The sequence below is a fragment of the Solea senegalensis genome, linkage group LG16, assembly GCF_019176455.1.
Source record: "Solea senegalensis isolate Sse05_10M linkage group LG16, IFAPA_SoseM_1, whole genome shotgun sequence".
In the NCBI taxonomy this organism is placed as follows: domain Eukaryota; kingdom Metazoa; phylum Chordata; class Actinopteri; order Pleuronectiformes; family Soleidae; genus Solea; species Solea senegalensis.
Window position 1 is genome coordinate 12,737,517 of NC_058036.1, and position 25,507 is coordinate 12,763,023.

At 41.4% G+C, this 25,507-nt stretch overlaps 1 protein-coding gene across 3 annotated transcripts in view; it reads right to left on the bottom strand.

The window, feature by feature from the left end:
• Positions 1-1,530: 1,530 nt before the first annotated feature.
• The window catches only part of sobpa (sine oculis binding protein homolog (Drosophila) a), a 47,432-nt gene continuing 23,455 nt past the window's right edge, over positions 1,531-25,507 (bottom strand). For 2 of the 3 annotated variants that reach the window (XM_044047482.1, XM_044047481.1), the window contains 3 exons: positions 18,045-18,140; positions 8,101-10,123; positions 1,531-6,738 (listed from right to left, as the gene is read on the bottom strand). In XM_044047482.1, coding sequence (XP_043903417.1) covers positions 8,102-10,123; positions 18,045-18,140 — 2,118 coding nt within the window. In that variant the 3' untranslated portion in view covers positions 1,531-6,738; position 8,101. The remainder of the gene's footprint in view (positions 6,739-8,100; positions 10,124-18,044; positions 18,141-25,507) is intronic. The other variant, XM_044047483.1, reaches the window with a different exon arrangement.

The following is a 25,507-nucleotide window of genomic DNA, read 5'->3' on the forward strand; positions in this document are numbered from 1 at the left end:
TTTGGCCAGTAGGTCTTATGTCATTCTTGTTTTTTCATCTTACAAGTTCTTCTCTCGCTTCCCCCCAAAAAATCCTATAGCCATTTAAGGTGTATATATTTTTTATATATATATATATATATATACAATATACATTTATATTTTATATATATATATATGTATATATATATATATATATATATATATATATATATATATATATATATATATATATATATATATATATATATATATATACTTTATTAATCCCCTTGGTGTAATTCTTTCTCTGCAATTAACCCATCCTCTACTAGGAACCTTCCAAGAAGGAGCATTGGGCCGCCACTGAGTCATTATAGCATTATTTTAATAATGTTAAACAGTTTTGACAGAATAATCCCCTTTTCACATGTTGCACACACAGGGAGAACATGCAAACTCCATACAGAAAGGCCCTTGTTCCAACCGGGAACCTGTCAAACAGCAGTGCCAAAAGATTTTGTTCAGTCGTATCACACTGCATCTCACCTGTACATGTGTGTTATTAGAACAGATATGACACATGTGAAACTGAGTTGTGTGTTCCTCTTATTTATTTGTCTTCATGAGCAATTCACTGGATAAAACAAATACTGTTACAACACAAAAAAATATTATTTTTCCAAAGCAATTTTTGGCCACCTGTTATGTACATGTTACAGTGTCATCATAAAACGACCGAAGATCATGTTTTCTTCATTTCAATAATTAAAAAAAAAAAATCATGTACACTGATCACCAGGCCGTAACATTGGAACAGAATGTTCAGATCAAACTATCTTTACTTTTTTTTTAATTATTATTATTTGCAAATGCAAAAAACTTGTCAACAATAAATAATATTATAAAATGTACACAAAAAGATTGACAGTCCACCACGAGTTAAAACGCTGAACAGAACGGATGTTTAGGAAGAAGAAAGTTGGGAGGAAAGGTTTCTTAGCAAAAATGTGACATGTCCATACAAGTTACAGAAAAAGCTGATCATCTATACATTGACACTAGCAAGATAACAAAGTCGTTGTTTCTGGTATATTTCATATTTTGTACAAAGAAGGGAGACTCTTCTTTACAAGCAAGCATCATTGTCTTAACTGTAGAGATTATACAAGCAAGAGTTAAGGCAACTTCTCTGTTGTTTTTGAAAAGTAACATGACGTCGTCATCATCATCATCATCATCATCATCTCATGTTTGATTTTGTCTGTGGACCACTTGCCTCTATTAGGTTTGGAGTAAGTTGTCATTGCATAATTCAGGCTGCTAACCAGGCCTGTAGTCTATCGTTCAAAAAAGGAATGCTGGAGATTTGTCATGAGTCTGTTCGTCTTCTCAAAAGACTGATTCAGTGGTCCAGGGTTTCTTATCCTCGGTATCCGTCTCCGACATGGACGTCATACCGTTTGCAACGTCAATGCAACATGGTGCACACGAATGTAATGTGCATGTTGTTTTGTCTGTGTGTGTCTGTGTGTGTGTGTGTGTGTGTGTGTGTAACGTTGTCAAGCAAGACAAAAAACAGACACAGTAATGAATTTTTGACAGTTTTTCTTTAAAGAAAACTTGAAAGAAAAGCTGGAGCCAGCTTTGGGGCTGCAACGATTATTCGACTGATCGATTATTAATCGACTACTAAATTAATCGTTGACTATTTTGACTAGTTTGAGTGAATAAAACAAGTTTTATTCACAAAATGTTCCGGTTTCTTTGCGCCATATAACAAAGAAATCATTACAACTGGATCATTTTGGTGACACATCATCACTTCCATGTTTGAGAAACACGGATCAACATTTTCTGACATTTTACATTACAAACAAGAACTCGTTTATTCATTGAGGGAATAATCAACAGATTAATCGATTATGAAAATAATCTTTAGTTGCAGCCTGAGCCAGCTTTTCAGGAAAAGGTCACCAAAAACCATTTCCTGGATTTTCAGAAATATTCTTATGAAGATAGAGCCAGAAGCTAGTTAGCTTAGCATAAAGACAGAAGGCAGACAAGACATGTGGTGTCATAAGTGAACTTCAGATGTGCTGGTATGCATTTTTTTCACCTTTGGCTATCATATGTCAACCATTTCATCCCACTCTGCAAGACAGCAAACACATGCATGTCCTTTTATTATTTTAATGATTCTTAACTGAACAGAGTCAAGTTGGTATTTTGTCCTGAGGGTGGCACTAGACAAAAGCTAATGGAGAGTCCACACTGGACCGTGCTCATGCTCTGATTAGCACCAGGGCGCTAAGTACATTTAATGGCAACCCGACCACACGACCATCATTAATCTCTGTTGCTAACAGGGTGAAAATGATCACTCTGCATGCCACAAAATAACTTTTCAACCTCACTCTTCTGCCTCGTCTGCACATGCTGGCAGGTCACCAGGTCACAGCAGTAAACAAATGAGCTGATGATTTTCTCTTCACCCGACAGCTGAGATGACCGGCGTGATTCTTACCGTATGTTTTAAACAATGTGGCACAGATTAATGGGCAGACCACTAAACACTAACAATTACAAAACCTTACTGTCTCACCCTTCAGAGAAAAGACAGGTCTGTATTGGGGGGGTCATGTGTTATGTAGGGTTGCAGCAACTGCTGAGGAAGTAATGTTATAAGTAATTAAAATGATATTTTACATTTGTGGGGTTATTTTTTACAGACAAATCATTCAAGTGATTTTTTTTTAGATAGAAGCGTAGCACAGTAACCCACTAAATAAATAATGATATAAAACATATGGTTACTGGTCATAGTACTGGGTGTTTTGTATTGTTACATGTATTTGTCAGTGCAGTATCTGGTTTCTACATTACATCATTTGTGCTTTCAATTTCAAAGTTTGAGGTGAGACAACTCATGGATTAAAGGTTAAATCATTCTTTGGGAATCGGGTGGGTTGTAATTGCGCTCAGTTTCTATTTTTAAATGTAGGGAATGAAGTGCTTGTGGAAATCTGGGATTACACAAAGGAGTATTTCTATTTTTGGCCAAATGCAATTCAGCAAAAGGTAAAGAAGGCGAAAGCAACCTGTTTAAAAAGGGCATTTCTTTCCACTCCACTGCCTTTGTTTGGAGCGAAATGTAGCACTGGAGAAAATACTTAAAGTGACACCAAAGCTGGGTCTTGGCAAATGGCAAGCTAAGCCTAAATGCCTGACTAACGGGCAACAGATAGAGTTGCACACTGCTTATTCTGAGTCAACACTTTGTAATCTCAACTGGGCTTTCTGCTTGCACCTGCCACACACACACACGCACACGGCTAAATTTACTTAGTGCATTGTGCGTCTGCATCTGAAATCAGTATATGCATATCATGCGCACATGTGTGTAATCAGGCCTCATTTAGATGAAAAATGGATCACAGTGGCTCAGTGTGACAGTGAGCGATTAACAAAGAGATGATTGAGAATTGATTCATTTGAAACGTCACTCAAAATAACAAAAAAACAAAACAAAAACAAAACAAGGTTAATACTGATTGTGAGATACACTTGTGTTCTCTATCCTCTAAGTGCTTGTTACTTTGGCAACCTTAAACAATCTGGTCAAATCTTGCGTTTAAAATGTAATTTCCAATGAAAACGCGCTAGTAAAATGCACTTCCTCCATAAGAGCATAAACTAAATGCTGGCTTTGTTTGATGGTGTCAGAACTCACAGGTGTAAGCCACAGTGAAACTGAATCAGATCACACTGAATTAAGGACAATTTGGCTTGAAACAACTAAGAGTTGCGACAAATAAAGCGTGACTTTGCAGGTTCATTCCAGTGGGCAAGCAAAGGGAAATGTGTCCGTTAAAAAATAAACCTTGTTTCTTGTTGAAACATTTCTGTAGTCCTTTTTTTGCAGTGTTTTTCCCCCCCTCCAGATCCCAAAAGAATTATTTATGAAAGAGCCGGCTTCTCTTTGCTCCCTCTAAATTCAGTGCAGTCAGTCTTAAACTAGTCCATGACAGGGACGTCACTGGTAATGTATTATAGAAATGAGTAAGTGGTAGCCTGCAGTAGTGAGAACCTATTGCAGGTTGTTAGGGCTTTTTTTTACAGTGGCATGCCACCCCACTTCTTATATGGCTGAAGTATAAGCAGTGAAATGTTCTGTAACAGCAGATGTCTGTATTACTGCTACCATCAGATTCAGGCTGTTTTTCCGAGAGAGGGAACATGATCATAAGCTCTTTCTCTTTTTTTTAAAAATAATATCAAATGTGGTGAAGTTCATGAACAAACAAATCAATGCCGTGGGAGAATGGTAGAGATTGTGGGCTGCGACTCATTGTGTCTATACATTGTCATTTGATGGTGAAGGTAAATATTTTATCCTCCAGTTTGCTGATTCAGTAAGAATAATGATGTTATGTCCAAGGACAGTTTTCTAGCCTCTGATTGAAACAGCTCTTCAATTTGTGCTTTGCATGACCTGCTCAGTGCTTGTTGTGCTCGTTTTTACAACTCATCAGAATTACCCACCACTCAGCTTTTGGAAGTAACCAAAGCAGCGTATGTCATGGCTGAGACACTAATGTTGCTTAAAGCCATGCTTCCACTGAGTGGAGCAGTTCAGTTTCATACAGTACGTATTGTTTTTTTGCGTTTATATTAGGAATAGTACCAAAAATAACTGTCCCCAACAACTCGCCATTGTTTTAGCAACATTAGCAACTTTTGCTATGTGCTACAAAGTCAGCCATCACAGTCACTGCTAAGCTAACTTCCGATAGCAGCCTCAAGTGTCAATTTTTTTTCATGAAATTTGTAGTAAACATAGAGCCAAAGAAGTGACAAAAATACCAGAAACTCTTCATTATCTTCCAGAATAATAATTGAACACTAATGCTGCACTCACATGAATGTTGCTGCTCATTCACTTTGAATGGGGCTGCGTCACGCATCGGTAAACTGCACTGTGGATCTTTTGTGTCATTATGCAAGACATTTTCACCTTTCCAATCCAATTAAATCACATCTATGCGTTTAAGCTCTAACATTGTCCAAACAGACCTCCTGGACAAGGACGTTTTCCTTGTGGCCGGGGATTTTGTCATGTTTTTGTTGGACAAAGTGCACACTACAATGGTGGCAAGCAAAGGCCAAGAAGATAGTGAAGTGTCTGGTATGTTTTGTCGGTTCTGTGGCTCTATATTTACTACAAATGTCATAAAAAAAGAAAAATAAGAACAAATTGACACACTTGGAAGTTAGCTTAGCAGTGACTGTGATGGCTGACGATGTAGCACATACTGTAGCAAAGGTGGCTAATGTTGTTTAAACAATGGCGCCATGGTGTTCACAGTTGTTTAGTGCAAATATGACAAAAACACCAGCCTTGTTAAGAGCTCCATTTGGGTGGTGTAGCAACTTAGCTTAAAAGCATCAAAATGATTTGATCACCAGCGCATGTGCTGGAATCTAGACTATAACTTGCACTACCACTTGGAAAGTTGTTTTGTTCACTAATGCCTAACGCAACAAGGTGAATAAGCAATAGTGCAGCGTTAAGGCCCCTTTATTCTCCATTATCCGTTGTGTCCTAAATGTTATCTCCGTCACTACCTTTACATACCTCCGTGCATCTTTTGCATTGGTATGGACATCATGCAATACTTCCTCTAGAGGGCAGTGTCGAGTGCCAAGTTGCAGGCATCAACAAACATGGCGGGCTTATTTTATCGTGCTTGAGCCAAAATAGACAGAAACGCAAGCGGATTTCTTGGTGGTGGAATGTAAGACCACTGAATGTAAGTTGTCATTAATGGGGAATATTATTCGTTTGAGGGAGATTGATGACAAGCGGCATTTTCAATATTATATATAATATATGACTACTGATGCTCTTTGACACTTTATGCCAATTTTAAATGTCGATATAGACTCTTCGCCTGACTGATCGAACTACTGACTCTATATTTCCGGTGGTATTGCTCTGTATGCAAAGTACAGAAAGGCTCCGTCTGTCTCTATCTTTTGTGTCGAACATAAATGGGCCTTTAATGTTAGATTTTAGATTTTACAAACAAAGGCCAGGAAGATATGAAGAATGTCTGGTATTTTTTGCCAGTTCTGTTGCTCTATATTACAATTTTGTAAAAGTAGTCTACACCTTAATAACAAGTTGTGTGATGCAACATGTATTGGAACTGTGTTTATAGCCGTACCATAAGGTGACCAACACAGAAGCATTACATAGAGGGATGGAAATCCTCTTTTCATGCTCCCTCACAAGTTTTCCCAACAGTGGCTCTGAATATCAGACACTATAGTGTATTCCATGTTAAAAGAGAATACAGACAGCACTTACTTTGCCAGGGAGGGTTTATATACTGTAAGGATTGGCTGAGAGACAAGCTGCGGGGTAAAGGACTTGCAGTCTGCAGCTGATAGGTGAAATGGTCCTGCTGGCCGTGACATCAGGTCTGTAGAAGTTCAGTATCCATCACAAAGACAAAAAGAGTCCTGTTTGCTCTACTACAATACATATCAACATGTTTGGTTAGACTCTCATCGGTCGTTGAAGGCGATTTGTGGTGCTGGTAGACTGAACGATGGGAGAGGACGAGAACAAAGTGTACACGTGAGTGTGCATATGTGGGTTAGTGCGTGTGCACATGTGCATGTGCAGTTGTGTAGTGTGGAGGGGTGGGATTTGGAGGTGGGGCTGGACGATGTGAGTGTCATTGATGGCACTGCATCCTTTAGAGCATCCATCTGTGAAACAGAGTAGGAGGAGAATTCGAGTGAGTCAGTGGTTGAGCAAAACAACTAACCCCCCCAACACACACACACACACACACACACACACACACAAAGCCTGAAGTTGATGCATGATTTAAAGCAGGCAGAACAAGCTTTACATTTACAGGCAGAATTGTGGGTTCTCAGTTAAAAGCAGTAGTGCTTGAAACTTAAAGTCAATATACACACACATATATACATATACATGTGTATATATGTATGTATAAATATATATATATATATATATATATATATATATATATATATATATATATATATATATATATATATATATATATACATATACATATATAGTGATATGTGATTTTATGTAGTGCTATTTTATCCTTGCTATATTCTCTTGGTATGAGCTTGAAGACATGTTTGTGTGGATAAAGTATTAAACATTCAGAATCTGTTTCTCTTGTGGCATACATTTTACCTAGTGCTTGAGAATTTTTTTTTTTACCATGAATACCTTGTGATATTGCGGTCATGTAGCAAAGACGTGATGCAGAAACATTTTTTTTTTTGCATTCCCACTAATCAGTAATCAGAAATTGTACAAGTGAAGGTTAAGATACATTTTCCATGATTCATTACGGCTGCTCTCAGCACTATGATTTCCCTCTTTTAATGATGATAATTATTACAATTCAGAGCTCTCGCCTGATGTTGCAGCAAGTTGAAATGGTCTTCAATTTCTTTCTAATGGTCTACTATTGTATTTAATTAATAAGTTGAGCAGGCGTGATTATTAATATAAAATATTAGTGCTTGCTAAAAAAACACAAACTATTCACTCCCAGTAACACAAGACACAAAAGACTCATACTTGGTTCTCCAAGGTTCTCCACCATGGTTCTTTGAGTGAAGACTCTCCACATTTTACATATGTATAGTGTCAGTTCCCTAGGTGTGCAGTGTTGTGTGTATTTGTCCATCAAAACACGCAGTCATACGATGAGTGCCCCTGACTCTGAGTGTGTAAAAAGGGCAGTCACTCACTGCAGTACTCAAACTGTAATCCAGGGAGCAGTAATGCTGTTTGCCAGCTCCCATTAAACATCAAACACAGAAGAAAACTCCATGCAGCACAACATGCTAACACGGCGAGTTAAGATGACACATGGGAGACAGACCAGACAAGCATTTCTGTAAAAATAATCAAAATACAATGAAGAAAACACAAGATGACCGTGTTTCCAGAATGTTCTAACTTCGACTAGTAAACAATTCATTACAGTACAACTTGTGGAGCAGAAGAGATCATTTTAAATAATTCAAAAACACACAACAGAGAGTTGAAGAGAGAACAAATCCGAAAAAAACTACCTCATTTGTTTTGATTGCGTATCCGCAGACACCTCCTCTTCAGTGGTGGTTCCAACTCAGGGCTCCCGGCTGCTGATAGAGGGGCACTGATAGAGCAGGACAGAATAGCCGTTTTGTCAGCACCGGGCTTTGGCACAGGTTGGATGACCACACAGCCTCCAGCAGATAGCAGTGGCAGGGCATAGGCATGTTCGCCCTCCTCCAGGTTGGAATCAGGGTCTGGCTTACCCTCCACTGAGTTTGCTGCCTCGTCTTGCACTGAGCCCCGCTTCCCTGGTTCCCAGTCTCCGACTGAGCAATTGTTCTCTTTCAGTGCCTCATGCTCCAGATCTCCATTGTTTGGCTGCTCACCTTGCTCTCCTTCTGCTAAAACCCCATCTCCTTTTTGGTTAGGAGTAAGAAGTGAATGCCATCCTGTACCATTGACTATGACATTACATGGGGTGCCAGGGCTAGTTTGGAGTTGGGACTGGGTCCGTGCTGTGCTGGGAAAGTTTTGTGGGATAAGGTTGGAGATAGATGGATCAAGCAGGTTCATGGGTGGATCACCGGTGCAAGACGTGTTGTTGCTGCTGGGGAGTGGGCCAAATGATACAAGTGTGTTTGGTTTTGTGGCCCCTTCCAGCAGTGGAGGACTGAGGAGGCCTTGAGGGAGGATTAATCCTCCCCCATTAAGCTTGTCCTTCCCTTCCCACCCCAGCCCTGCAGCTGGTGGAGTCCTTGATTCCACGTCTTCCTCTACTTTGACCTGGACCCCAGGTGGCATCCTCTGAATAACCTGCTGCTGGCATGACCTCTGGCCCAGAGTTAGATCAATCACACCATCCATAGGTGTGTGGCTGCTGGTTAGACACAAGTTGCTCAAAGTTTCCTCTGCCTTTAAGTCTATCAATGCTGTCCTACTTCTCTCTGAATGTACAGGAGAGAGATGCTCAGCACCTAATGGCTCTACTTTCTGCTCCCCTCGGTCACCTCCACAAGAACCTGGAGAGTGTGGCCCAGAAACTGAAGCTTCTGATGACTCTGGAGCACCACGAACAGAGAAACTGCTCTCTGACTGGTCCCTAGAAGTTTTGGGGTTTAAAGGAATTGGGATTGGAATAGGAATAGGAACAGGGAGGGGTACAATGACAGGGTAAGGGACCAATAGAGTTGGTGGGGGGACTAATGGTGCCAAAGACGGCATGCCAAAGTTCATCATTGGGGGCAGGGGCATATGTCCATTGGGAATCATGTTGACTGGTGGGAAAGGGGGTAGGCCAGGCATTGAGAGACCAGGGTAAGGTGGCATCATCCCAGGGTTGGGATTGGATGAGGGGTGGACATGTGGAGACAGCATGGGCCTGTGCATGGGGCTTGATGTTTGACCAAGGGTCCTTGGAGGTGGTGGGGGGCCAATACCAGGGATCATAGGGTTTGAAAGTGGACTATGGTGCCCTGCAGGATGGGAAGGGGGGCGGAGAAATGGTGGACGGATTTGCTGCATCATTTGATGCTCCATAAAGAGAGGCAGGGGCATGGGCCCTCGAGGTGTCATTACCATTGGAGGGCTACCAGAGGGAACTCCAACAGGTGGGTGCAAATTAGGAACATGCGGAGGAGGAATTGTGGGGCTCTCATGGGGTCTGGGTGTCGGGATCTTGGCCGAAGAAGAGGAGGACGGGGAGCAGATGGCAGCAGTGTCTGAGGGTGAGGTGGCAGAAGAAGTGGATATGACCATAGAAGAAGTGGTGGATGGACCCCCAGGTGAGGGAGCTTTGCGACGCATGTCCGCCAATGGTGTTCCCCAGGATTCCGGAGTGAGCAGTTGTACCCCTCCACTACAGTCCGATTTACACTCCCCACCAGGCCCATGTCCTGGGTTACACAGTGCTCCAGGCAGTGCAGCCTGGGTCTCCTTGTAGAAAATGTCCATCTTATATTGGTTCAGGCATTTGGCACTGCAGAACTGCAGCCTCCGCTCACCAGCACCAAAGTCCAGGTACTCCTTAGTATGGCGAATATGTTTGCACCAGTCACAAACCTGCAACAAAAACAGACACACAGTACACATATGGTATCAGCATCTGTCCCATGCATACAAATTGTCTTCTAATTTGCTCTTGTTGAAATACAACATTATCTCCTTTGAAATAACCAGGTAAAGCAGAAAGTCAGACTCCATAACATCTGGAACACATTTGAAAAATACTCTAGGTTAAATGAGATCTCTCCCTTAATAGTGCACATTTACAGATCCGTCAAGAGCAAACACTTAATTGTGAAGTCTATAAATGCACATGCGTTTTTGAATTGAACTACATGGACGTGAATGCATATCAGTATGTGATATACTGTGTGTTTGTGCATGCAGCTATCATCTTCTCCTAAGTGGTAAATGTACACATGATGGCATTCTGCTGCAAAATGCTACTGAAGTGACAGTGTGTCTTAACATGGAATGCTCATTTACACCTTCTGGAGTGAATAAAAACTCATTCAACCACACATCCCTTGGAGACCATTGATCAATCATGTATTCGGAAAGAGAATGACACTTCTGCACCTCCTCTGGGCTTGGTTACACATCTTAATCTGCAGCCTTTGACCAATCACAGAGCAGTTCAGAGAGAGAACAGGCACTCCTATTGGCTGTTCTACTAGATCTACTCTACATACACAATCCTTGTGGTGCTAAATTGAATGACAAAAACTGCCTACATGGCAAATAAACCTAAAAACAAGATAAGACAAAAAAAAACTGGGAAAGTAAACATGATTAAAAGCCTGTCAATATTGGCAGAGTTTCAGAAGTGGAGAGATTGACTTTAGTTATCTTTCATCAGAGGATCTGCAGGAAGCTGCAAACACAAAACCTGACGATTTTTATACCCTGTGGATTAAACCGCCATGTTCTAGTGATCCTACCTACTGGAGGGCTAAGCCTGTTAATTGTTTAATAATAGTGTTTAATCAAATTGACTGATCAATACTGAACAACATAAATGAGTACCACAACTCAGTTTTTATCTTTATTCTGTATCTCTCCAGAGACATTTCTGTTCATAACTTTACGCAGAATTTTCTCTTTTAAGCGCTGTTACTCAAATCTGCTACAAACTAAAATGAATGAATATGCAACAGCTTCTTTCAAATTTAAAATGAGTCTGTATCAGCACCTATCAGCACCCTGTGTGGGGGGCATGTGCCCCTAACACAAAATGACAAGAATTGACAGATAAATTGTGGCAAACAATACAAAAATAAAATATAAGTATGATATTTTTGGAAAATACAACTATCCTCGGAGTGTTGTCTGATTTGTCTTTGCTCTTCAGTTTATGTGGTGCTATAATGTGGATGTTTTATTAGTCTGTGGTGACCAGTGCATGAGTTGTTAACTCATTCCGCTCACACTCACTATTACTTCTTAAATGAGCGTCTGTGTCAGTCTGCTGTTCCACACATGTGTACCTGATCCCACAGCCAATCCAGTCCAATGTAAATGTTCTACCAGGAGCATGTGCACTTCAAATGAATGATCCCTGCAGACGTGAACCATAGCAGACCTCAGCGGACCAGATCTCCACAGTCCGTTAAGGTACTTTCTTCTAGTGGCCACCCAGATTTATGATTCATCCTCTTTCAACCAAAATAAAACAATTTTTTACAATTTCCACAATCTACTGTGACTTTAATTATTTAAATTAATGGAAATCCCTTACTGCTTACTCCCCATCTCAATTAGTATTCGGTTGCGAAATATATTTCAGTTGTTTATACTTCATCTACACTTTTTGTAAATTATTCAAAATTATTACTACTAAATAACAGTATTTGTTATTTTCCATTACTTATTTTCTGTACTTCCCCTTTAAGTCAAAGTCATTTCCCTGCAGGAATCAATCAACGTTTTTCTTTTTTCTGATTTAGATTCAGAAACATGAGGCACTTCAAATGAAGAGTTGTCTGTCTTAATCACTGTAATGGCAAAGATCCCAAAACAACTTGCAGCACTGTTTCATCACTGTTTCACACCTTTGCAGCACAAAATGTGCATATTTTCCTTTGGGAATTAAATGAATGTGACCCTGGTAGAGCAGATAGCGGTGGGCGAGCCCTGAACACGACGTTACTCGTCGGGCCACACACAGCTCACTCTGTCAGCTCTGGGAGGAGTGGCAGGTCCTCGCTGGAGATAATTAAGGCATTAATCAGTTGTCAGACCCCTCAACGCCATCCATCCATCACACAGACTTTAAGCCCCCCTGCTGAATGTTAATCAGTTGAAGGATGTAACCGGAAGGTGGATAAACTCCTCTTTGTACACTGCATTGGAGCATTTGTCTGAAAACTGCCTCTCGGGTGCTGAAAGACAGCAGACTTTCATGAACTGTTAAGATGCAAAGCAGCACAGGGCAGGATTCCCCCCCCACACAAAAAAAAAATGCATAGCATGCTCTCCTGCAACTGCTTCACAAACATGTTTTGCCTCAGATTGTCATGTAAAATGTGCACTAAATTAAGAACAACAGACTTTAGAGTGATAATTCAGATTTTTTCATGTGTGCTTGAATGAGGCACAGACACTTGGTCAGCACTGACTTCCCTGTCAACATGCTACCATTGCTGGGAATGAGCTCTAAGCCATGGGTGTTCACCATCACTAATAACATGGCTTTAAAACAGATTTTAGTGAAGACTCATCATAATACATGCCTAAAGTCTACTTCTTCTCAAGAACATTTTCACTGCTTTATCTCATCGTGAGACAGCTTTTTCCTGCTGGAAACTGAAGCTTGGAAACAGCTCACTGTCCCACACCAAGGCCTACAGAGAACATTTTTGCATTTTATTCTCACAAGGGTAAATCAGAACAAAGGATTTCAAACATTTGAAGTCAAAAAATAACATATGTACGCTTACTGATGGATTTTCTGTGCTGGGGGGGTGATCCAGCCCAGTCTCATATCTAGAGCGTCATATACCGCTGCCACAAATTAATGTCACTGTGAGAATCAAGCAGTGACTAACGGTCTCACAAGGAACCTAATGTATATATACTATCGTTCATTTATTCATCTACCGCTTTATCCTTCACATGAGGGTCGCGGGGCTGCTGGTGCCAATCCCAGCTGACATACTGTAGGACAGAAGGTGGAGTACACCTCGGACAGGTCCCCAGTCCATTGCGGGGCCAGCATATAGAGACGAACAATCTGTCACTCACACTATAACATGTGTGCCACAGTGTTATCTGTTTATGATTTCTTATTGGTCAGGGAAAGGTTGATGATATTAATAAAACGAGTCAGGCTATGAGCCAACAGTGGATAACCTTAACCTCAAACCTCATACACTGACTTATGACATGTCTCAGGATGAGAACTGGTTGGGTGACCAGTTCTCAAAAACGACACAAACTTCAGTTTCCAGATAGAAAAATGGCTCTCCAACGGTGATTAAATGCAGAAACCATATTCTTAAGATATCATAGACGTAGGCAGGCATAGATTTTGTTGGGTCAGCATTTTGACGGTCAAAAAAAACTGCAAATAAGGAGGAATTTTGGAAACAGACAAACCAAAAGAGCTCAGTACAAACACCTGGATAACTTAAGCCGCAGCAAACGGATGAGAAACTTGACTTAAGCACTACAGTGATGAAGCTCAGGTGTCATTCCTTTAAAATGCACCCGTTTAAATATCACATATAGTCGGAGCTTATTCACTGAGCCATGACTGAGTAAAAGTCAGAGGTGCTCTCACAACTGGAGTTTGATAATGGCAGGCAAAGGATATTTTAAATAATAAATGCACTGAAATTTTCCTCGACTCCGAAAGACAGATGGAGAGCACTTAACGACTTTCTGCACTGTGAGTGAGATTTCACTGCGCATTACGCTAATGGAGTTGTGCTTTCTCTCTCACTCTCGTCCCGCTCCTGCACACAGATGTTTGCAGTTGAGTGTAATTACGGTCATTTATTTTCAACGTGGCCAACATACCAGCTTAAAAAATTTGCGTTACAACAATTACTGTGCACCAAAACAAGTCAGTGTGCGGTCATGGATTTCTTCCTTCTGTCACCCCCTGACCCTGTGAGAGAAGGAAACGTAAGACTCCCAAGATCAAGCATGGACTGGTTTCTAATTGCTACAGTCACAGAGAGGAAAGAGGGTTTTGCAAGACAAACGGTGACAGTGGGTTGTGGGTCAACAGGTTGCAGAGAAAAGAGAGAAGTGGTTTTGGGCAGTGAGGAAGAGGTTGCACGTGTTATAGATTGCAGAGGATGAGGAGGGCCGAGATAATGAAGAAGAAGAGAAGGAGGTTGCACGGGGTTGAGAGTTCAAGGAGAGTTTCAGGTGGTGCAAAGGTTGCACTGCAGTTTTGAAGTGGTTAAATATGTGTAGCATGGGGTGATATGTGAGAATGAAGAGGTTTAATCAGGAAAAGTGCTTGTGTTTCCCCCTGTTAAATTTGATATATGATTTTTTTTTTTTTGAACATGTCTCAAATTGCTGGCCTAAGGTCACACGGTGCAAAACACAAGGACTAAACCCCTGAAAATGAGCCAGGTGCTTGAAAAGAACCACATTGTCTGGTACGTAGTCATGACAGCCTGTTCTGCACCGTACTATCACATAGCATGTAAAGAACTGAGCTGGGAGTGATTGTAATTCTCTGAACACCTTCATAGAGACCATTCGAGCTCCTACTTCAGGGCACGGATCTTCTCAGGTCAACAGGAACCGCGAGGGGTTAAAGTGTAGGTTGACTGGCTGCACCCAGAACCACTGGGCGATCCTTTGTCATACAGATATGACACAGGTCACGTGACTGGTGTCAAAACAGTAAGGAAGTGCACAGTGGAGCTCCCTGGTGCTTAATTCCTGTGACTGTAGTTCCCAGTCCTAAGTGGACTGAAAACACCTAGTGTTAGAGATCTAGAGAAACAGAAAGACTGTGGATTGTGTCCAGAACATAGATTAAGTCCTAATCCCATCAGAAGACATTCATTCATTCATTTTCCCCTACTCTATCCTACACACAAGGGTCATAGGGTGCTGGAGCAAATCGCAGCTGACAAGACGCCAGTCCATCACAGGGCCCAGCACACAGACAAACAACCATCACATTCACACCTACAGACAATTTAGATTATCCAATTAACCAAACCTCTGCAGTGTGAGGCAGCAATGCTAGCCACTGAACCACCATGTGGTCAGAAAGAACTAATAGACAAGTCTTCACTGTTTCCAGCAGGCAAACCACTGAGGGGGTTGATGACAACATCACCTCTCCATGTTCTGTTCTACTCTGGCTTTTGGGGTCATGGGTCATGTCACACAAGCATGACCAATCAGTGAAGAGGACGTTGTATCTGGAGCAGAATGCATGCATTTTTAAACAAAAACACAGCGGTGTGACTGTAAGAGATTGTCATTCTAAAGCACATCTATCAGCCTACGCGATATTTTTGTCTTTCACAATGGTCACCGTGTCCTATAATCAATCACGGCGGCACAGATTCTTGCGGTGTCTTGTTTTTGGGAACTGGCAACGTTACAACTATGACTACGAGCAATCATCGTTTACAACACTGCGCAAGTTCATAGGTCATCGGGGAGGTGGGGCAAGGAGTGTAAATCATGGCTACTGAAGCGCTGAGGGACTAAAGAAAGAAAGAAAGAAAGAAAAAACGATTGTGGACTCGTCCCTGGGTGTCACAAAGAAAATAGTATGGACTGTCTGTCCTTCAGAGAGACAATGTGGTCCAACGTTTATGTCTGCATGTTACACCACGTCAGAGCACTGTGCTATCCTACTGGTCAATGTGCAGGAGCACATCGTTGGAGATGTTAGACTAGGCAGGAAAATGCTAGACTTGTCCCAGAGCGTCCCAGATTGTCCCAGATTGTCCCAGATGCCAAATCTCAGCGCTTCAGTCATGTTTCACTACATGTCCACTTCGGCCTGCATTCATGTCGTCTGATCCCAGCATTAAATTAGTCGGGGAAATGAAACTGTGGCAGCGCCTAACAGACCATCTGCAGCACAAGTATAGAAATACAGACATTTCTTACAAAAAGGGGAAACATATATCTGGTCAAGATCCATTTTTATTGGCCACGCTCTTCCGGACTTACTCATTAATCCTGAAACAGGAGATTGAAATAAATAAATAAATAAATAAATAAATAAATAAATGAATAAGCTGCCCTCATCAAACCAGCCATCACCATCAGTCGTCATGAATAAAGCATACAAAAGCCATTCTCACTTGGCCAGGAAATAATTCATTTCACTATATTTCACAGCACACACACACACACACACACAGTGAGTGAAATGCTGTAAGAATGATGAGACAGACCTGGTGGATTGTATTTGAATTTCACTGCAGCAGACTAGATAATGTATTTCTGTATGTATGGCACGTTTGTGCTATAAACAAAAAAATCAGGAAAAATTGGAAAAATGACACGACTGATACTGAACTTGCTTATTTTACCATGAAGACTGGAGTAAAGACTTCATCTGTGTGAAAATAAAATGCAAATTGTAGTCGTTTAAGGGGAATTATGAGCCGGTCTGTTGGGGTTTTTACACTGATTTAACGCCATGTTTGTAAATAGACTTTAGACATAGATACTGACACATATGCCCCCTGCTGGACAACTGCGCCAAGAGCCAGCCTGACTCATGTCTCACTGAAAACATGGCTGCCAGCGGAAACACAAGGAAAAGTTTATAGCCACGTACCGAAAAACCTCACCTCATAAAATCCGTATTTAAGAGTCTATCTGCTCCTTTATTTTCTACCTTTTCTGCCTTGAAACTGATGTTTGGAAACCACTCACTCAAACTTCATTTCCCAGCATATTCATGAGACATTGTGGACTTAAGAAGTTCCAGATTTGATGCAGTGTTGTGTTCTTCCTTGCGTCCCTGCTGGCAGCCATGTTTTTAATGAGAGTGCAGCCACAGGGAGCTCACGCGGCGCTCTCAGCATGGACCATGCATCTGTACCTTTGAAAAAACGGGAACTTAATCCCCGATCACCGAGTGAATATCACCACGTTCAGCTCTTGTCAGTCAGATAATCAGACGCACAACAGTCTGGCTTCACATTATACTGCTTTATGAGCGGGTAATGTGTGAATGCATTCATTAGAAGCATTAAAGCTTATATATTCAATATTAAATTAAAGCAAAAGTCCACACACTCCAGGAACATGTGTAACAGGTGATTGGTTATGGTTATGCTAGGCCTTTTAGCACGGCAGCCATTTGGTCATGTTTCAGCGGGGAAAGCACAGGTGCGACTGATTACAATAACATCGTTAGTTTGATTATTCACACCTGTGATTTTCATACTGTGACCTGTCAAAATGGCCCCCAAAAAAACAATAAATGCTTGTTTCGTTCAAAACTGGGATTGTGTTTCAAACCTGTGGGATTAACCACTTCTGTTCCTTGTTCATGAAGTTGGTGCAATTACTGATAACTTAACAGATGCCAACATGTTGTACAGGGGGATGTTAAAAAAAAAAAAGTACTTTGACTCTGTATGTGACTATGAAACTATGAGGGCTTTATGTCAAACATATATTAATATGTGTAACTGTGTAATTGAAAATGTCCAAAAAAAACAACACACATCAATAAAATATGATGCACAATGAAAACGAGGAAAAACAACATGGGAGAAAAGTAATGAAAGGCCGAAACTTAAATACATGCAAATGTCACGTAAAACTGGGGTGCCACTTGTTTAGTGTCCACTTACTTGGGCCGATCTGAGTCTGATATTTGATGTGTGCTTTTGCAGTAGTGGCCAATTATGTACGACACATCAGGAGAAAATTATACACTTTTAAGAAAGAACAACATCAAAACATATTTGTGCAGTAGCCATCAAAGCTTAAAGTCAGTCTGGTGTTAAATGGTTATGGTCCTTACAAGCACATCGCTGTTTGTCTTGAAGACAAGCCTGGGCGTGTCCTGAGTAAAGCTGTTCTGGGGTAATTTCCCACCGAGGCCATCGTCGTCTCTCGCCTGGGGGGAGAAATAATGGCTTCTTTTTACGAATGGACAAAAATAAACAGGTGAATTAAGCAACAAGGAAACTCAGAAACAACAACAAAAAAACAAAAACAAAGCAACATTGAGAAAGACAAACGAGAATGAGTGTAAGATGGGTGAACAATAATTGGTTTGTGGTTGTGGACAAACCAATTCACAGAGTCAAATCTGTGAGTTGGTTTATTGTGTGCATGCATGAACAGGGAAACACTCATTAATTTAAGGTTAAAAGTGAAAAAACTAGTGTTTTCATTTCCCTTAATGATATAATAGATTTTGATTTGGCATTGGCAACAGCATTTTCAAACAAAAACAATCAGCATTCAGATGAAGCTCTGTATCATAAGCAAATCCAGCGGCAGCTCGAGAGCATCAACCTACCTGAGTTACATGACAAAAAAAACGCTTGTGTATGACACAGAAGCGTGCAAGAGACTGTTTGAGAAGCTGTGAGAGGAGAGGAGGGGAGAGGAGAGGGAGGGAGGGGAGGGGAGAGGAGAGGAGAGGAGAGGAGAGGAACCGCAGGGAACAGAACAAAAACGGAAAAAGCAAACTCAGTTCAGGGAAAAAATACGAGTGAAAGAGCTTGGACTGGACCAGTCAGACATCAAACATCTGCTGTTTCCAGCTTCTTAAATGTGACTTTACTGTTTCATTCCCAGGCACAGGCTCAGGATCCATAGATGAGTCATCAGATTCATTTTGCTGAAGTTATTTCCAGCTTCTTACTTCGGATTTATTGAATAACACGTGCATAAAATTCAGTTTTGATGGGTTATCAGCCATTTGTCTCTTGAAAATGTCTAGTTAACCTATTAAAAATGATACTAGCTGTTGCAGTCTGTAACATCTATGCAACTTACAAAGATGCATGTGAAAATAGATTTGTGCAATTTGTCTAGATTTATATTTTTGTTGAGTCAGATTTTTTTTTTAAGTGGGTCCCTGTATTAAAAGTTTGGGAAACGGCGTTGTATATGATGAACTGATGGTTTGACACACTGTATGATTCAAATTCAAATTTTTTAAATTGTCGTAAGGAAGAAAACATAATGATGGTTAAGAGAATAAAACTAAGGTTGGTTCAATACCACTCTCTTGTGAGTGATTTCACAACTTGAACGTATGAATACTGATATCACATGTCATTTAAACACACTTGTGCTGATGCATTTGTGTCAGTATGAAATGCACTTTTATATCATCCACCACAGGGCTCAGAAGTGACGATTTAACCTAAATTCTACATATTCCTCTGCTGTTTCACACTGAACCTGTGCCGCTGACAGGTGAACCACTGGCCTGAGCAGCTTCCTGTCATATCATATTCCCTTTAAATTGCTCACACACAGCAACTCTTTGAGTTGTGATGAGTAATTTAGCCTCCAGATCTGTTCATCCCTGCACTGATAGAAAAAAAGAGCAATATTCTGGCGTATATTCCCTTTTCCAAACTCTGATTGAATTTGCCTCTGCGTCCACCTGCTTCCCTCACCTCCAGGTAGGTTTATATTCCCAAGTATGACATGAATCAAAAATTGCTCCTGTGGAGTGCTAAATTATTTATAGTGGAAAAGGATACATTACCCGACGACACGGAATTATACGCACATCAGTAGAAAAAGGGAGACTCTGCAATTTTTTTTTTTTTTACCCTTCAGACTTTAGTCCAAAATGTCTGAATCAATAATTTTCACTTTTATTTTTACGGCAAAAGTAGGAATCTTTCATCTACAGTCTGATTTTGTGTATAACATTGATGAAAGGGAATATAAATGATGTCCAAAATGTGTACAGCAGCGTCCACTAGCGTTTAAAGTGGTAACTACAGTTACCGCGGAGCTGCAACTGTCTGTTTTATTATAATTTTTTTATAAACACTGCAACTATATTCACTTTTCCCAGAGATTGAAAGTGAAGGTGTGCAGCAGCAGAGTCACAGCAGAGGAGAATTATCACATGGTGAGAGGAGACGACAAGGTGACAATTACAAGCTGTCAATACATTATACTTAAATATCCACCAACAAAGTGTATGAGAGGAGGCATCCGTCAACACAGAGACACTTCTGGCTCCAAATGTCTCTCCACTTTGAATATAGACCCTTGTATTTTACAGCACTGTGTGACGCATTTCAATTCCTTAATCTCTGATGACACGTCATGGTCATTCATTCATTCATTCGTTCATTGTCTCCCGTTTTATCCTCCACATGACGGTCCCAGTCTCGCTGCAGCCAATCCCGGCTGACATGTGAAAGGTGAAAGGCGGAGTCAAACCCCGGACATGGTCTCCCGTCCATCACAGGGCAAACACCCCCAGAGACGAACAACCAGTCACTCACACATTCACACCTACGGACAATTTTGTGTGGGCTCTAAGGACACAATAAAACAGAAACACATTGTTCCGTACTCATGTTCTACAGTGAATCAGGAGGGTTTCTTTTTTCTTTCTTTTTTTTTATTTGTGACACACCTGCAACTAAAAGGTTGTAGGAAAATGAAAATCAGGGGCTGTGGGGTCATGGTTATAAAGCTGCCACCACTGCATGAGTCGGTGTGGGGTGATCGTTCTTTTTTTGTTCCCTTTTCACTGGAACAAACACAAACAAATGAATCATGGCTCCGCAGTATGAGCACTAACATGTGGACACATTCAAAAACAGGTAAATGCACACACACACACACACACACACACACTCCACTATCCTTCAATGTATTTGTATTAACCCTGACCAGTTAGTGTCTATCCATTACTTTAACCGAACCACAATTCCTAATCTTAGCCCTAAACTTTACCAGTTCCTCAGAAATGAGGTTATGCCCCATTAGGACCAGGTTTTGCTCTTCATGGGGACTACTGGTCCTGACAAAGTGACAAATACAACAAACACACACATAAAGAGAAACCATTGTGCTATTATTCCGTCTCCAGTTTGTGCTCTGACCCTCTGGCCTTGTGCCAGTTCATTTGCATATTGTACTAATGAGGTGTTGGCACTGCGAACGAGGCGTGAGGCACACACAGGCAGCCACAGTGTAAGGATGGAGGGATGAGATAGATAGATAGATAGATAGATAGATAGATAGATAGATAGATAGATAGATAGATAGATAGATAGATAGATAGATAGATAGATAGATAGAGAGAGATAGAGAGATAGAGAGATCTGCAGCTGCCACAAGGCTGAAGTTCCTTCTAAGAAGGACAGAGCAGGACATCGTCCGCCGATATCTCCCCTCAGGCAACTCAGCTGTCCTGAGGGGACGACACACCAGCTGTCACCAAGCTCACTTCCATCTGGGCACAGATACATGTCCAGGTGTGTGTCTGTGTGTGTGTGTGTGTGTGTGTGTCCATCACCTGCCAAAGACAGACAATCATAGATCCAAACACCCAGCTGTGCTCAGGTTGCATTGTGCCTCACTCCATGTGTTTTGGAGCATTCCAAACTCAAAAGACGTCGAGTTTGTCCATCGTGGGCTTTTGGAAGAACATGGTGGTCCAAAATGGCAGCTGATACAAATGCGAAAGGCTCATTCTGGGCTCATGAATAACAACAATTGATACCGTTAGGTGATTGTGTCAATTAGAAAAATGATAAATAGAAGATGAAGGAGACACACACACACCAAATTGTATCATACACTGGCTAATGGCCATAGAAAAAACCCATTTCAGCCGACTTCTGCTGTTTAGTATTATTTTAAATGGCAATGAGTAAATATTTATAGATTTGGAATTTCATATATTGGTTTAAAGAAAAAAACTAATAAATACAAATCTGAACAGATGTTTAGCCAGTTTTTAAGCACTGCTGGTTGGGAGCATGTTAAAGCTTTATTTACTCTATATATCTCGCTAATTGCTGTGGTTAACAGCTCAGAATTTTGTTTATATTGCAGTGAGAAAGATGCAGGGTCAGTTTATTGTGCTTAATGCCTTTTTAAATGCTGTGGCAAATGTTGTTGGCTCTGCGAACTAAATTGTGACTTTGCAAATTATTTGCAGAACGTCACCAGGTTATAAAGAGCATTGCTGTGCTCAAGGTCATCGTCCCGAAAACTCCAAACTTGGTGCACTTTTTCTGCGACTCCAAACCTGAGTTCAAGCGATGACACGAAGCTATGCAAGCTCATTGTGTGTGGCTCCACTTTTTACAATGTCAACGCCTAGTTAGTCTGAGTTACTTTTTTGTCTTTATGTGAGCTGAATGGCTAGCAGCTATGAGATAATCACCTCCCTCTCTGTGCCCTGCAGCTGTGTCAGACAGGCCTCTGGGCTTCCTCACCACCAGTGAGCCCCAACTGCAATATGCAGACACATTACACACTTCATCACACACACACACATGCACACACACACGCACACAACAATTCCACACACAAACACGCGCTCTTATTTATTCTACGTGCGGGCTCCTCGTCGGTGGGAGACAGAGACGCAAAGTCAATTGAGACGAGTTGAGGAGCAGCCGAGGCAAACATAGTCGCTGTGTGTGTGTGTGTGTGTGTGTGTGTGTGTGTGTGTGTGTGTGGTGTGTGTGTACAGGAGCAGACGCGCGTCTGAGGTGATGTGACATTTCTGGGCTGACATGAAGCGGCACTCTGCCCCCTCACGCCTGGAGGCAGCTCCCGGGGAAAGACACTGATGGAGGTCTGGAGTCTCTGGGGGAGGAAATTTCATGGTGTGAACAAAAAGCCCCGTGCTCTGGTAAAAACCAGCTGTAAAACATAAGCTGGAGCCTCAGTGCTGCTTTTTTCATTTTTTTTTATGTTAATTTTTTTTTGGATATGCACAATCAAGCATTAAAGGGCCAGTGTGTAAAAATAGTGAGTGCATCAACTATTGGTTAGTGTAGGTTCAGGCTGGAGTAGAAACATAGCAAAGCAAGATGGCAGCCTCTGTAAACATCTTGCCTCAAATAAGTCAAATTATTTCCGAGATTAAAAGATAAGGTCTTGTTTCTAAATTCTCTTACAGGAAAATATCACATCCATAAAATCAAATTTCCTCAATCCAAACCCGATATTAATTTATTTTGTGTAGAGTTGATAATTGCTATGGATTATTTTTATAATTTGGGCCATTCATGTATTTACTTATTTTTTTCCTCTCTGTCTTTGTAAGATAAATGATATTGTCTCCCCGTCATATGTTATATGTTCCAAATGTTATTTTTTTTACACACTGGCCCTTTAAACTGTTGCGTGTCACCTCCGTCCATCCATTTTCTACCATCTTTACCCGTCTTTGCAGAGCCAACACACTCTCACACTCACACCAAATCAACCTAATCCCCAATCTGCATGTTTTTGGAGTGTGGGAGGAAACCAGAGAACCTGGAGTGAACCACGCAAACAGGGAGAACACGCTGACTCCACACAGAAAGGCCCTCAGTCGAACCACTGTCCCACTGTGTGGCCGTCACTTTTAAACTCAAAATAATGCCCGTTTCACTCCAACCGTCGTCGTAGGAGTTCGTAACTTGCGTCTAGATTACGTCTATCAGCTTCACAATGTTCCAAACACCAGGTTGCTCAGTATTTAAAGATGGAGGACAAGATATATAAAGATAATAAAATAACTTGAACTGTTTTCAGATGCTTAGAGATGCCACATTATGAGCCAATCTTTAATTCAATCTGGTTCTATATTTAGCTCAATTTGTATTAAATATCACCTGAGAAAACATCGAGTTCTTGAAGTAACACAGTTATGACCAAAGTTACAATATAGTGGCGGAAATAGGCCGAGCAAAGTCAGCTACAGACATTTCACAGGAGGCAAATTTATTCCCAATAAGATAATTTGCTCTCTCATCATCCTCCTCTTCCTCACGTATACTTCACGCCCTGGTATAGTGAAATTAGATCAAGATGGAGCGAGAGATAATCTGACTGTAATTGTGTTTGTTTGTCATTTGTTTCAATTCCGTCGCACTCCGGATCACATACCTTGGTATATATGGAAGCGCGCGTACCACAGCTTGAGAACCCACACTGCTTTTCAACCACAACATGGCCGCTCTGGCCAAACTACAGCGCAAAAGCTGATTGTTGGAGCTGCTGCGGCGGCGGCGGCGGCCAACATTTCATCACAACAATGCATTTGTTAGCGACTCCTGCGTGCAGCTTTCCAACAGCCAGCCCCCAAACTGATGTATGGACGGTGTGCTGAAACTGAAGCCTCCCTCCAACATGCACCTTTCTGCTGCCACGCTTCACACGCGCACACAGACGGTAATTCATCACGACTAATTGGCTAACTTAATCTCGGCTCTGTGTCCAATGAGGAAAACATGTTTATCAGTCTAGGTGGTGGGTGTGTGATAGAGGAGGGGAACCGAACAGCGGTGTGACAGTGGAACGGCTTCAACCTGCAGCCGAGAGAGAGAGAAAACTCCTCCCTTTTGTTTAAATCCTGTTGAACTTCTCCCTCGAGTCTCCTCCTCCACTCCTAAAATGGCTTTCGCAGCTCACGTTTTTCACAGACATGAGAGGGGTGGCAGAAAAAATAGAGGGTTAAGTTATTTATCTGAATTAACAGCGGACAGTGAGGCGAGAGCGAACGTGAGTGAGGTGACAGAATAATTGAGCAGGTGTGAGGAGAGAGGAAGCGGCGCCTTCCATACAAACTAATCCAGCTGCTTAAAGCAAAAGAATTAACGGGCAAATTAGTGATTAGTCCGAGTTAAACTATCAATCACACACACACACACACACACACACTGTATAATGCAAAGTTACGCAGAGATGTGAGAAAGTAGGAGTCTTAGTCAGTCACCCAAGGAGGCGATTGGGTTTCATGGATGAAGCAGCTGAGATATTTCATGCAACATAATGCCAGAGCTGTTGAACGCCCCCTGCCTTCCCCCTACATCCCCTCTCCTCTTACCCAAAGCACACGCAGACACAAGATACTTTTTTTTTTTTTTTCAGCCGTGACGGTATTTTTTCTTCTGTTGAATAAAAAAAAAAAAAGAGAGAAAAGCCTGCAGGCTGTGTTGTTGTGGCCAACCTTGTGGGTGCATGAGGGAAAAAAAGAGAAAAGAAACGTGGGTATCGCTTACACAAATGTCCTGCATGCATGTGTGAGAGCCAGACAAAATATAGAATCCGAGCCGTTGCGGAGGAGCAGGCCTTTCCTGTGTTTGTGATGTTTCAACATGTGTATTCTGCTGATGGATGAGGGAGACCGCCAACATGGATGTCTGCTTAGAAACCAGAATATTTAGACGAGAAGGGAAATAATCCTATTTCTCTGTCTGTCACGTCCTATAAATGACATCAAACCTCAAAGCTGCCATGTGACACGTTCAGTATGTCAACACATTT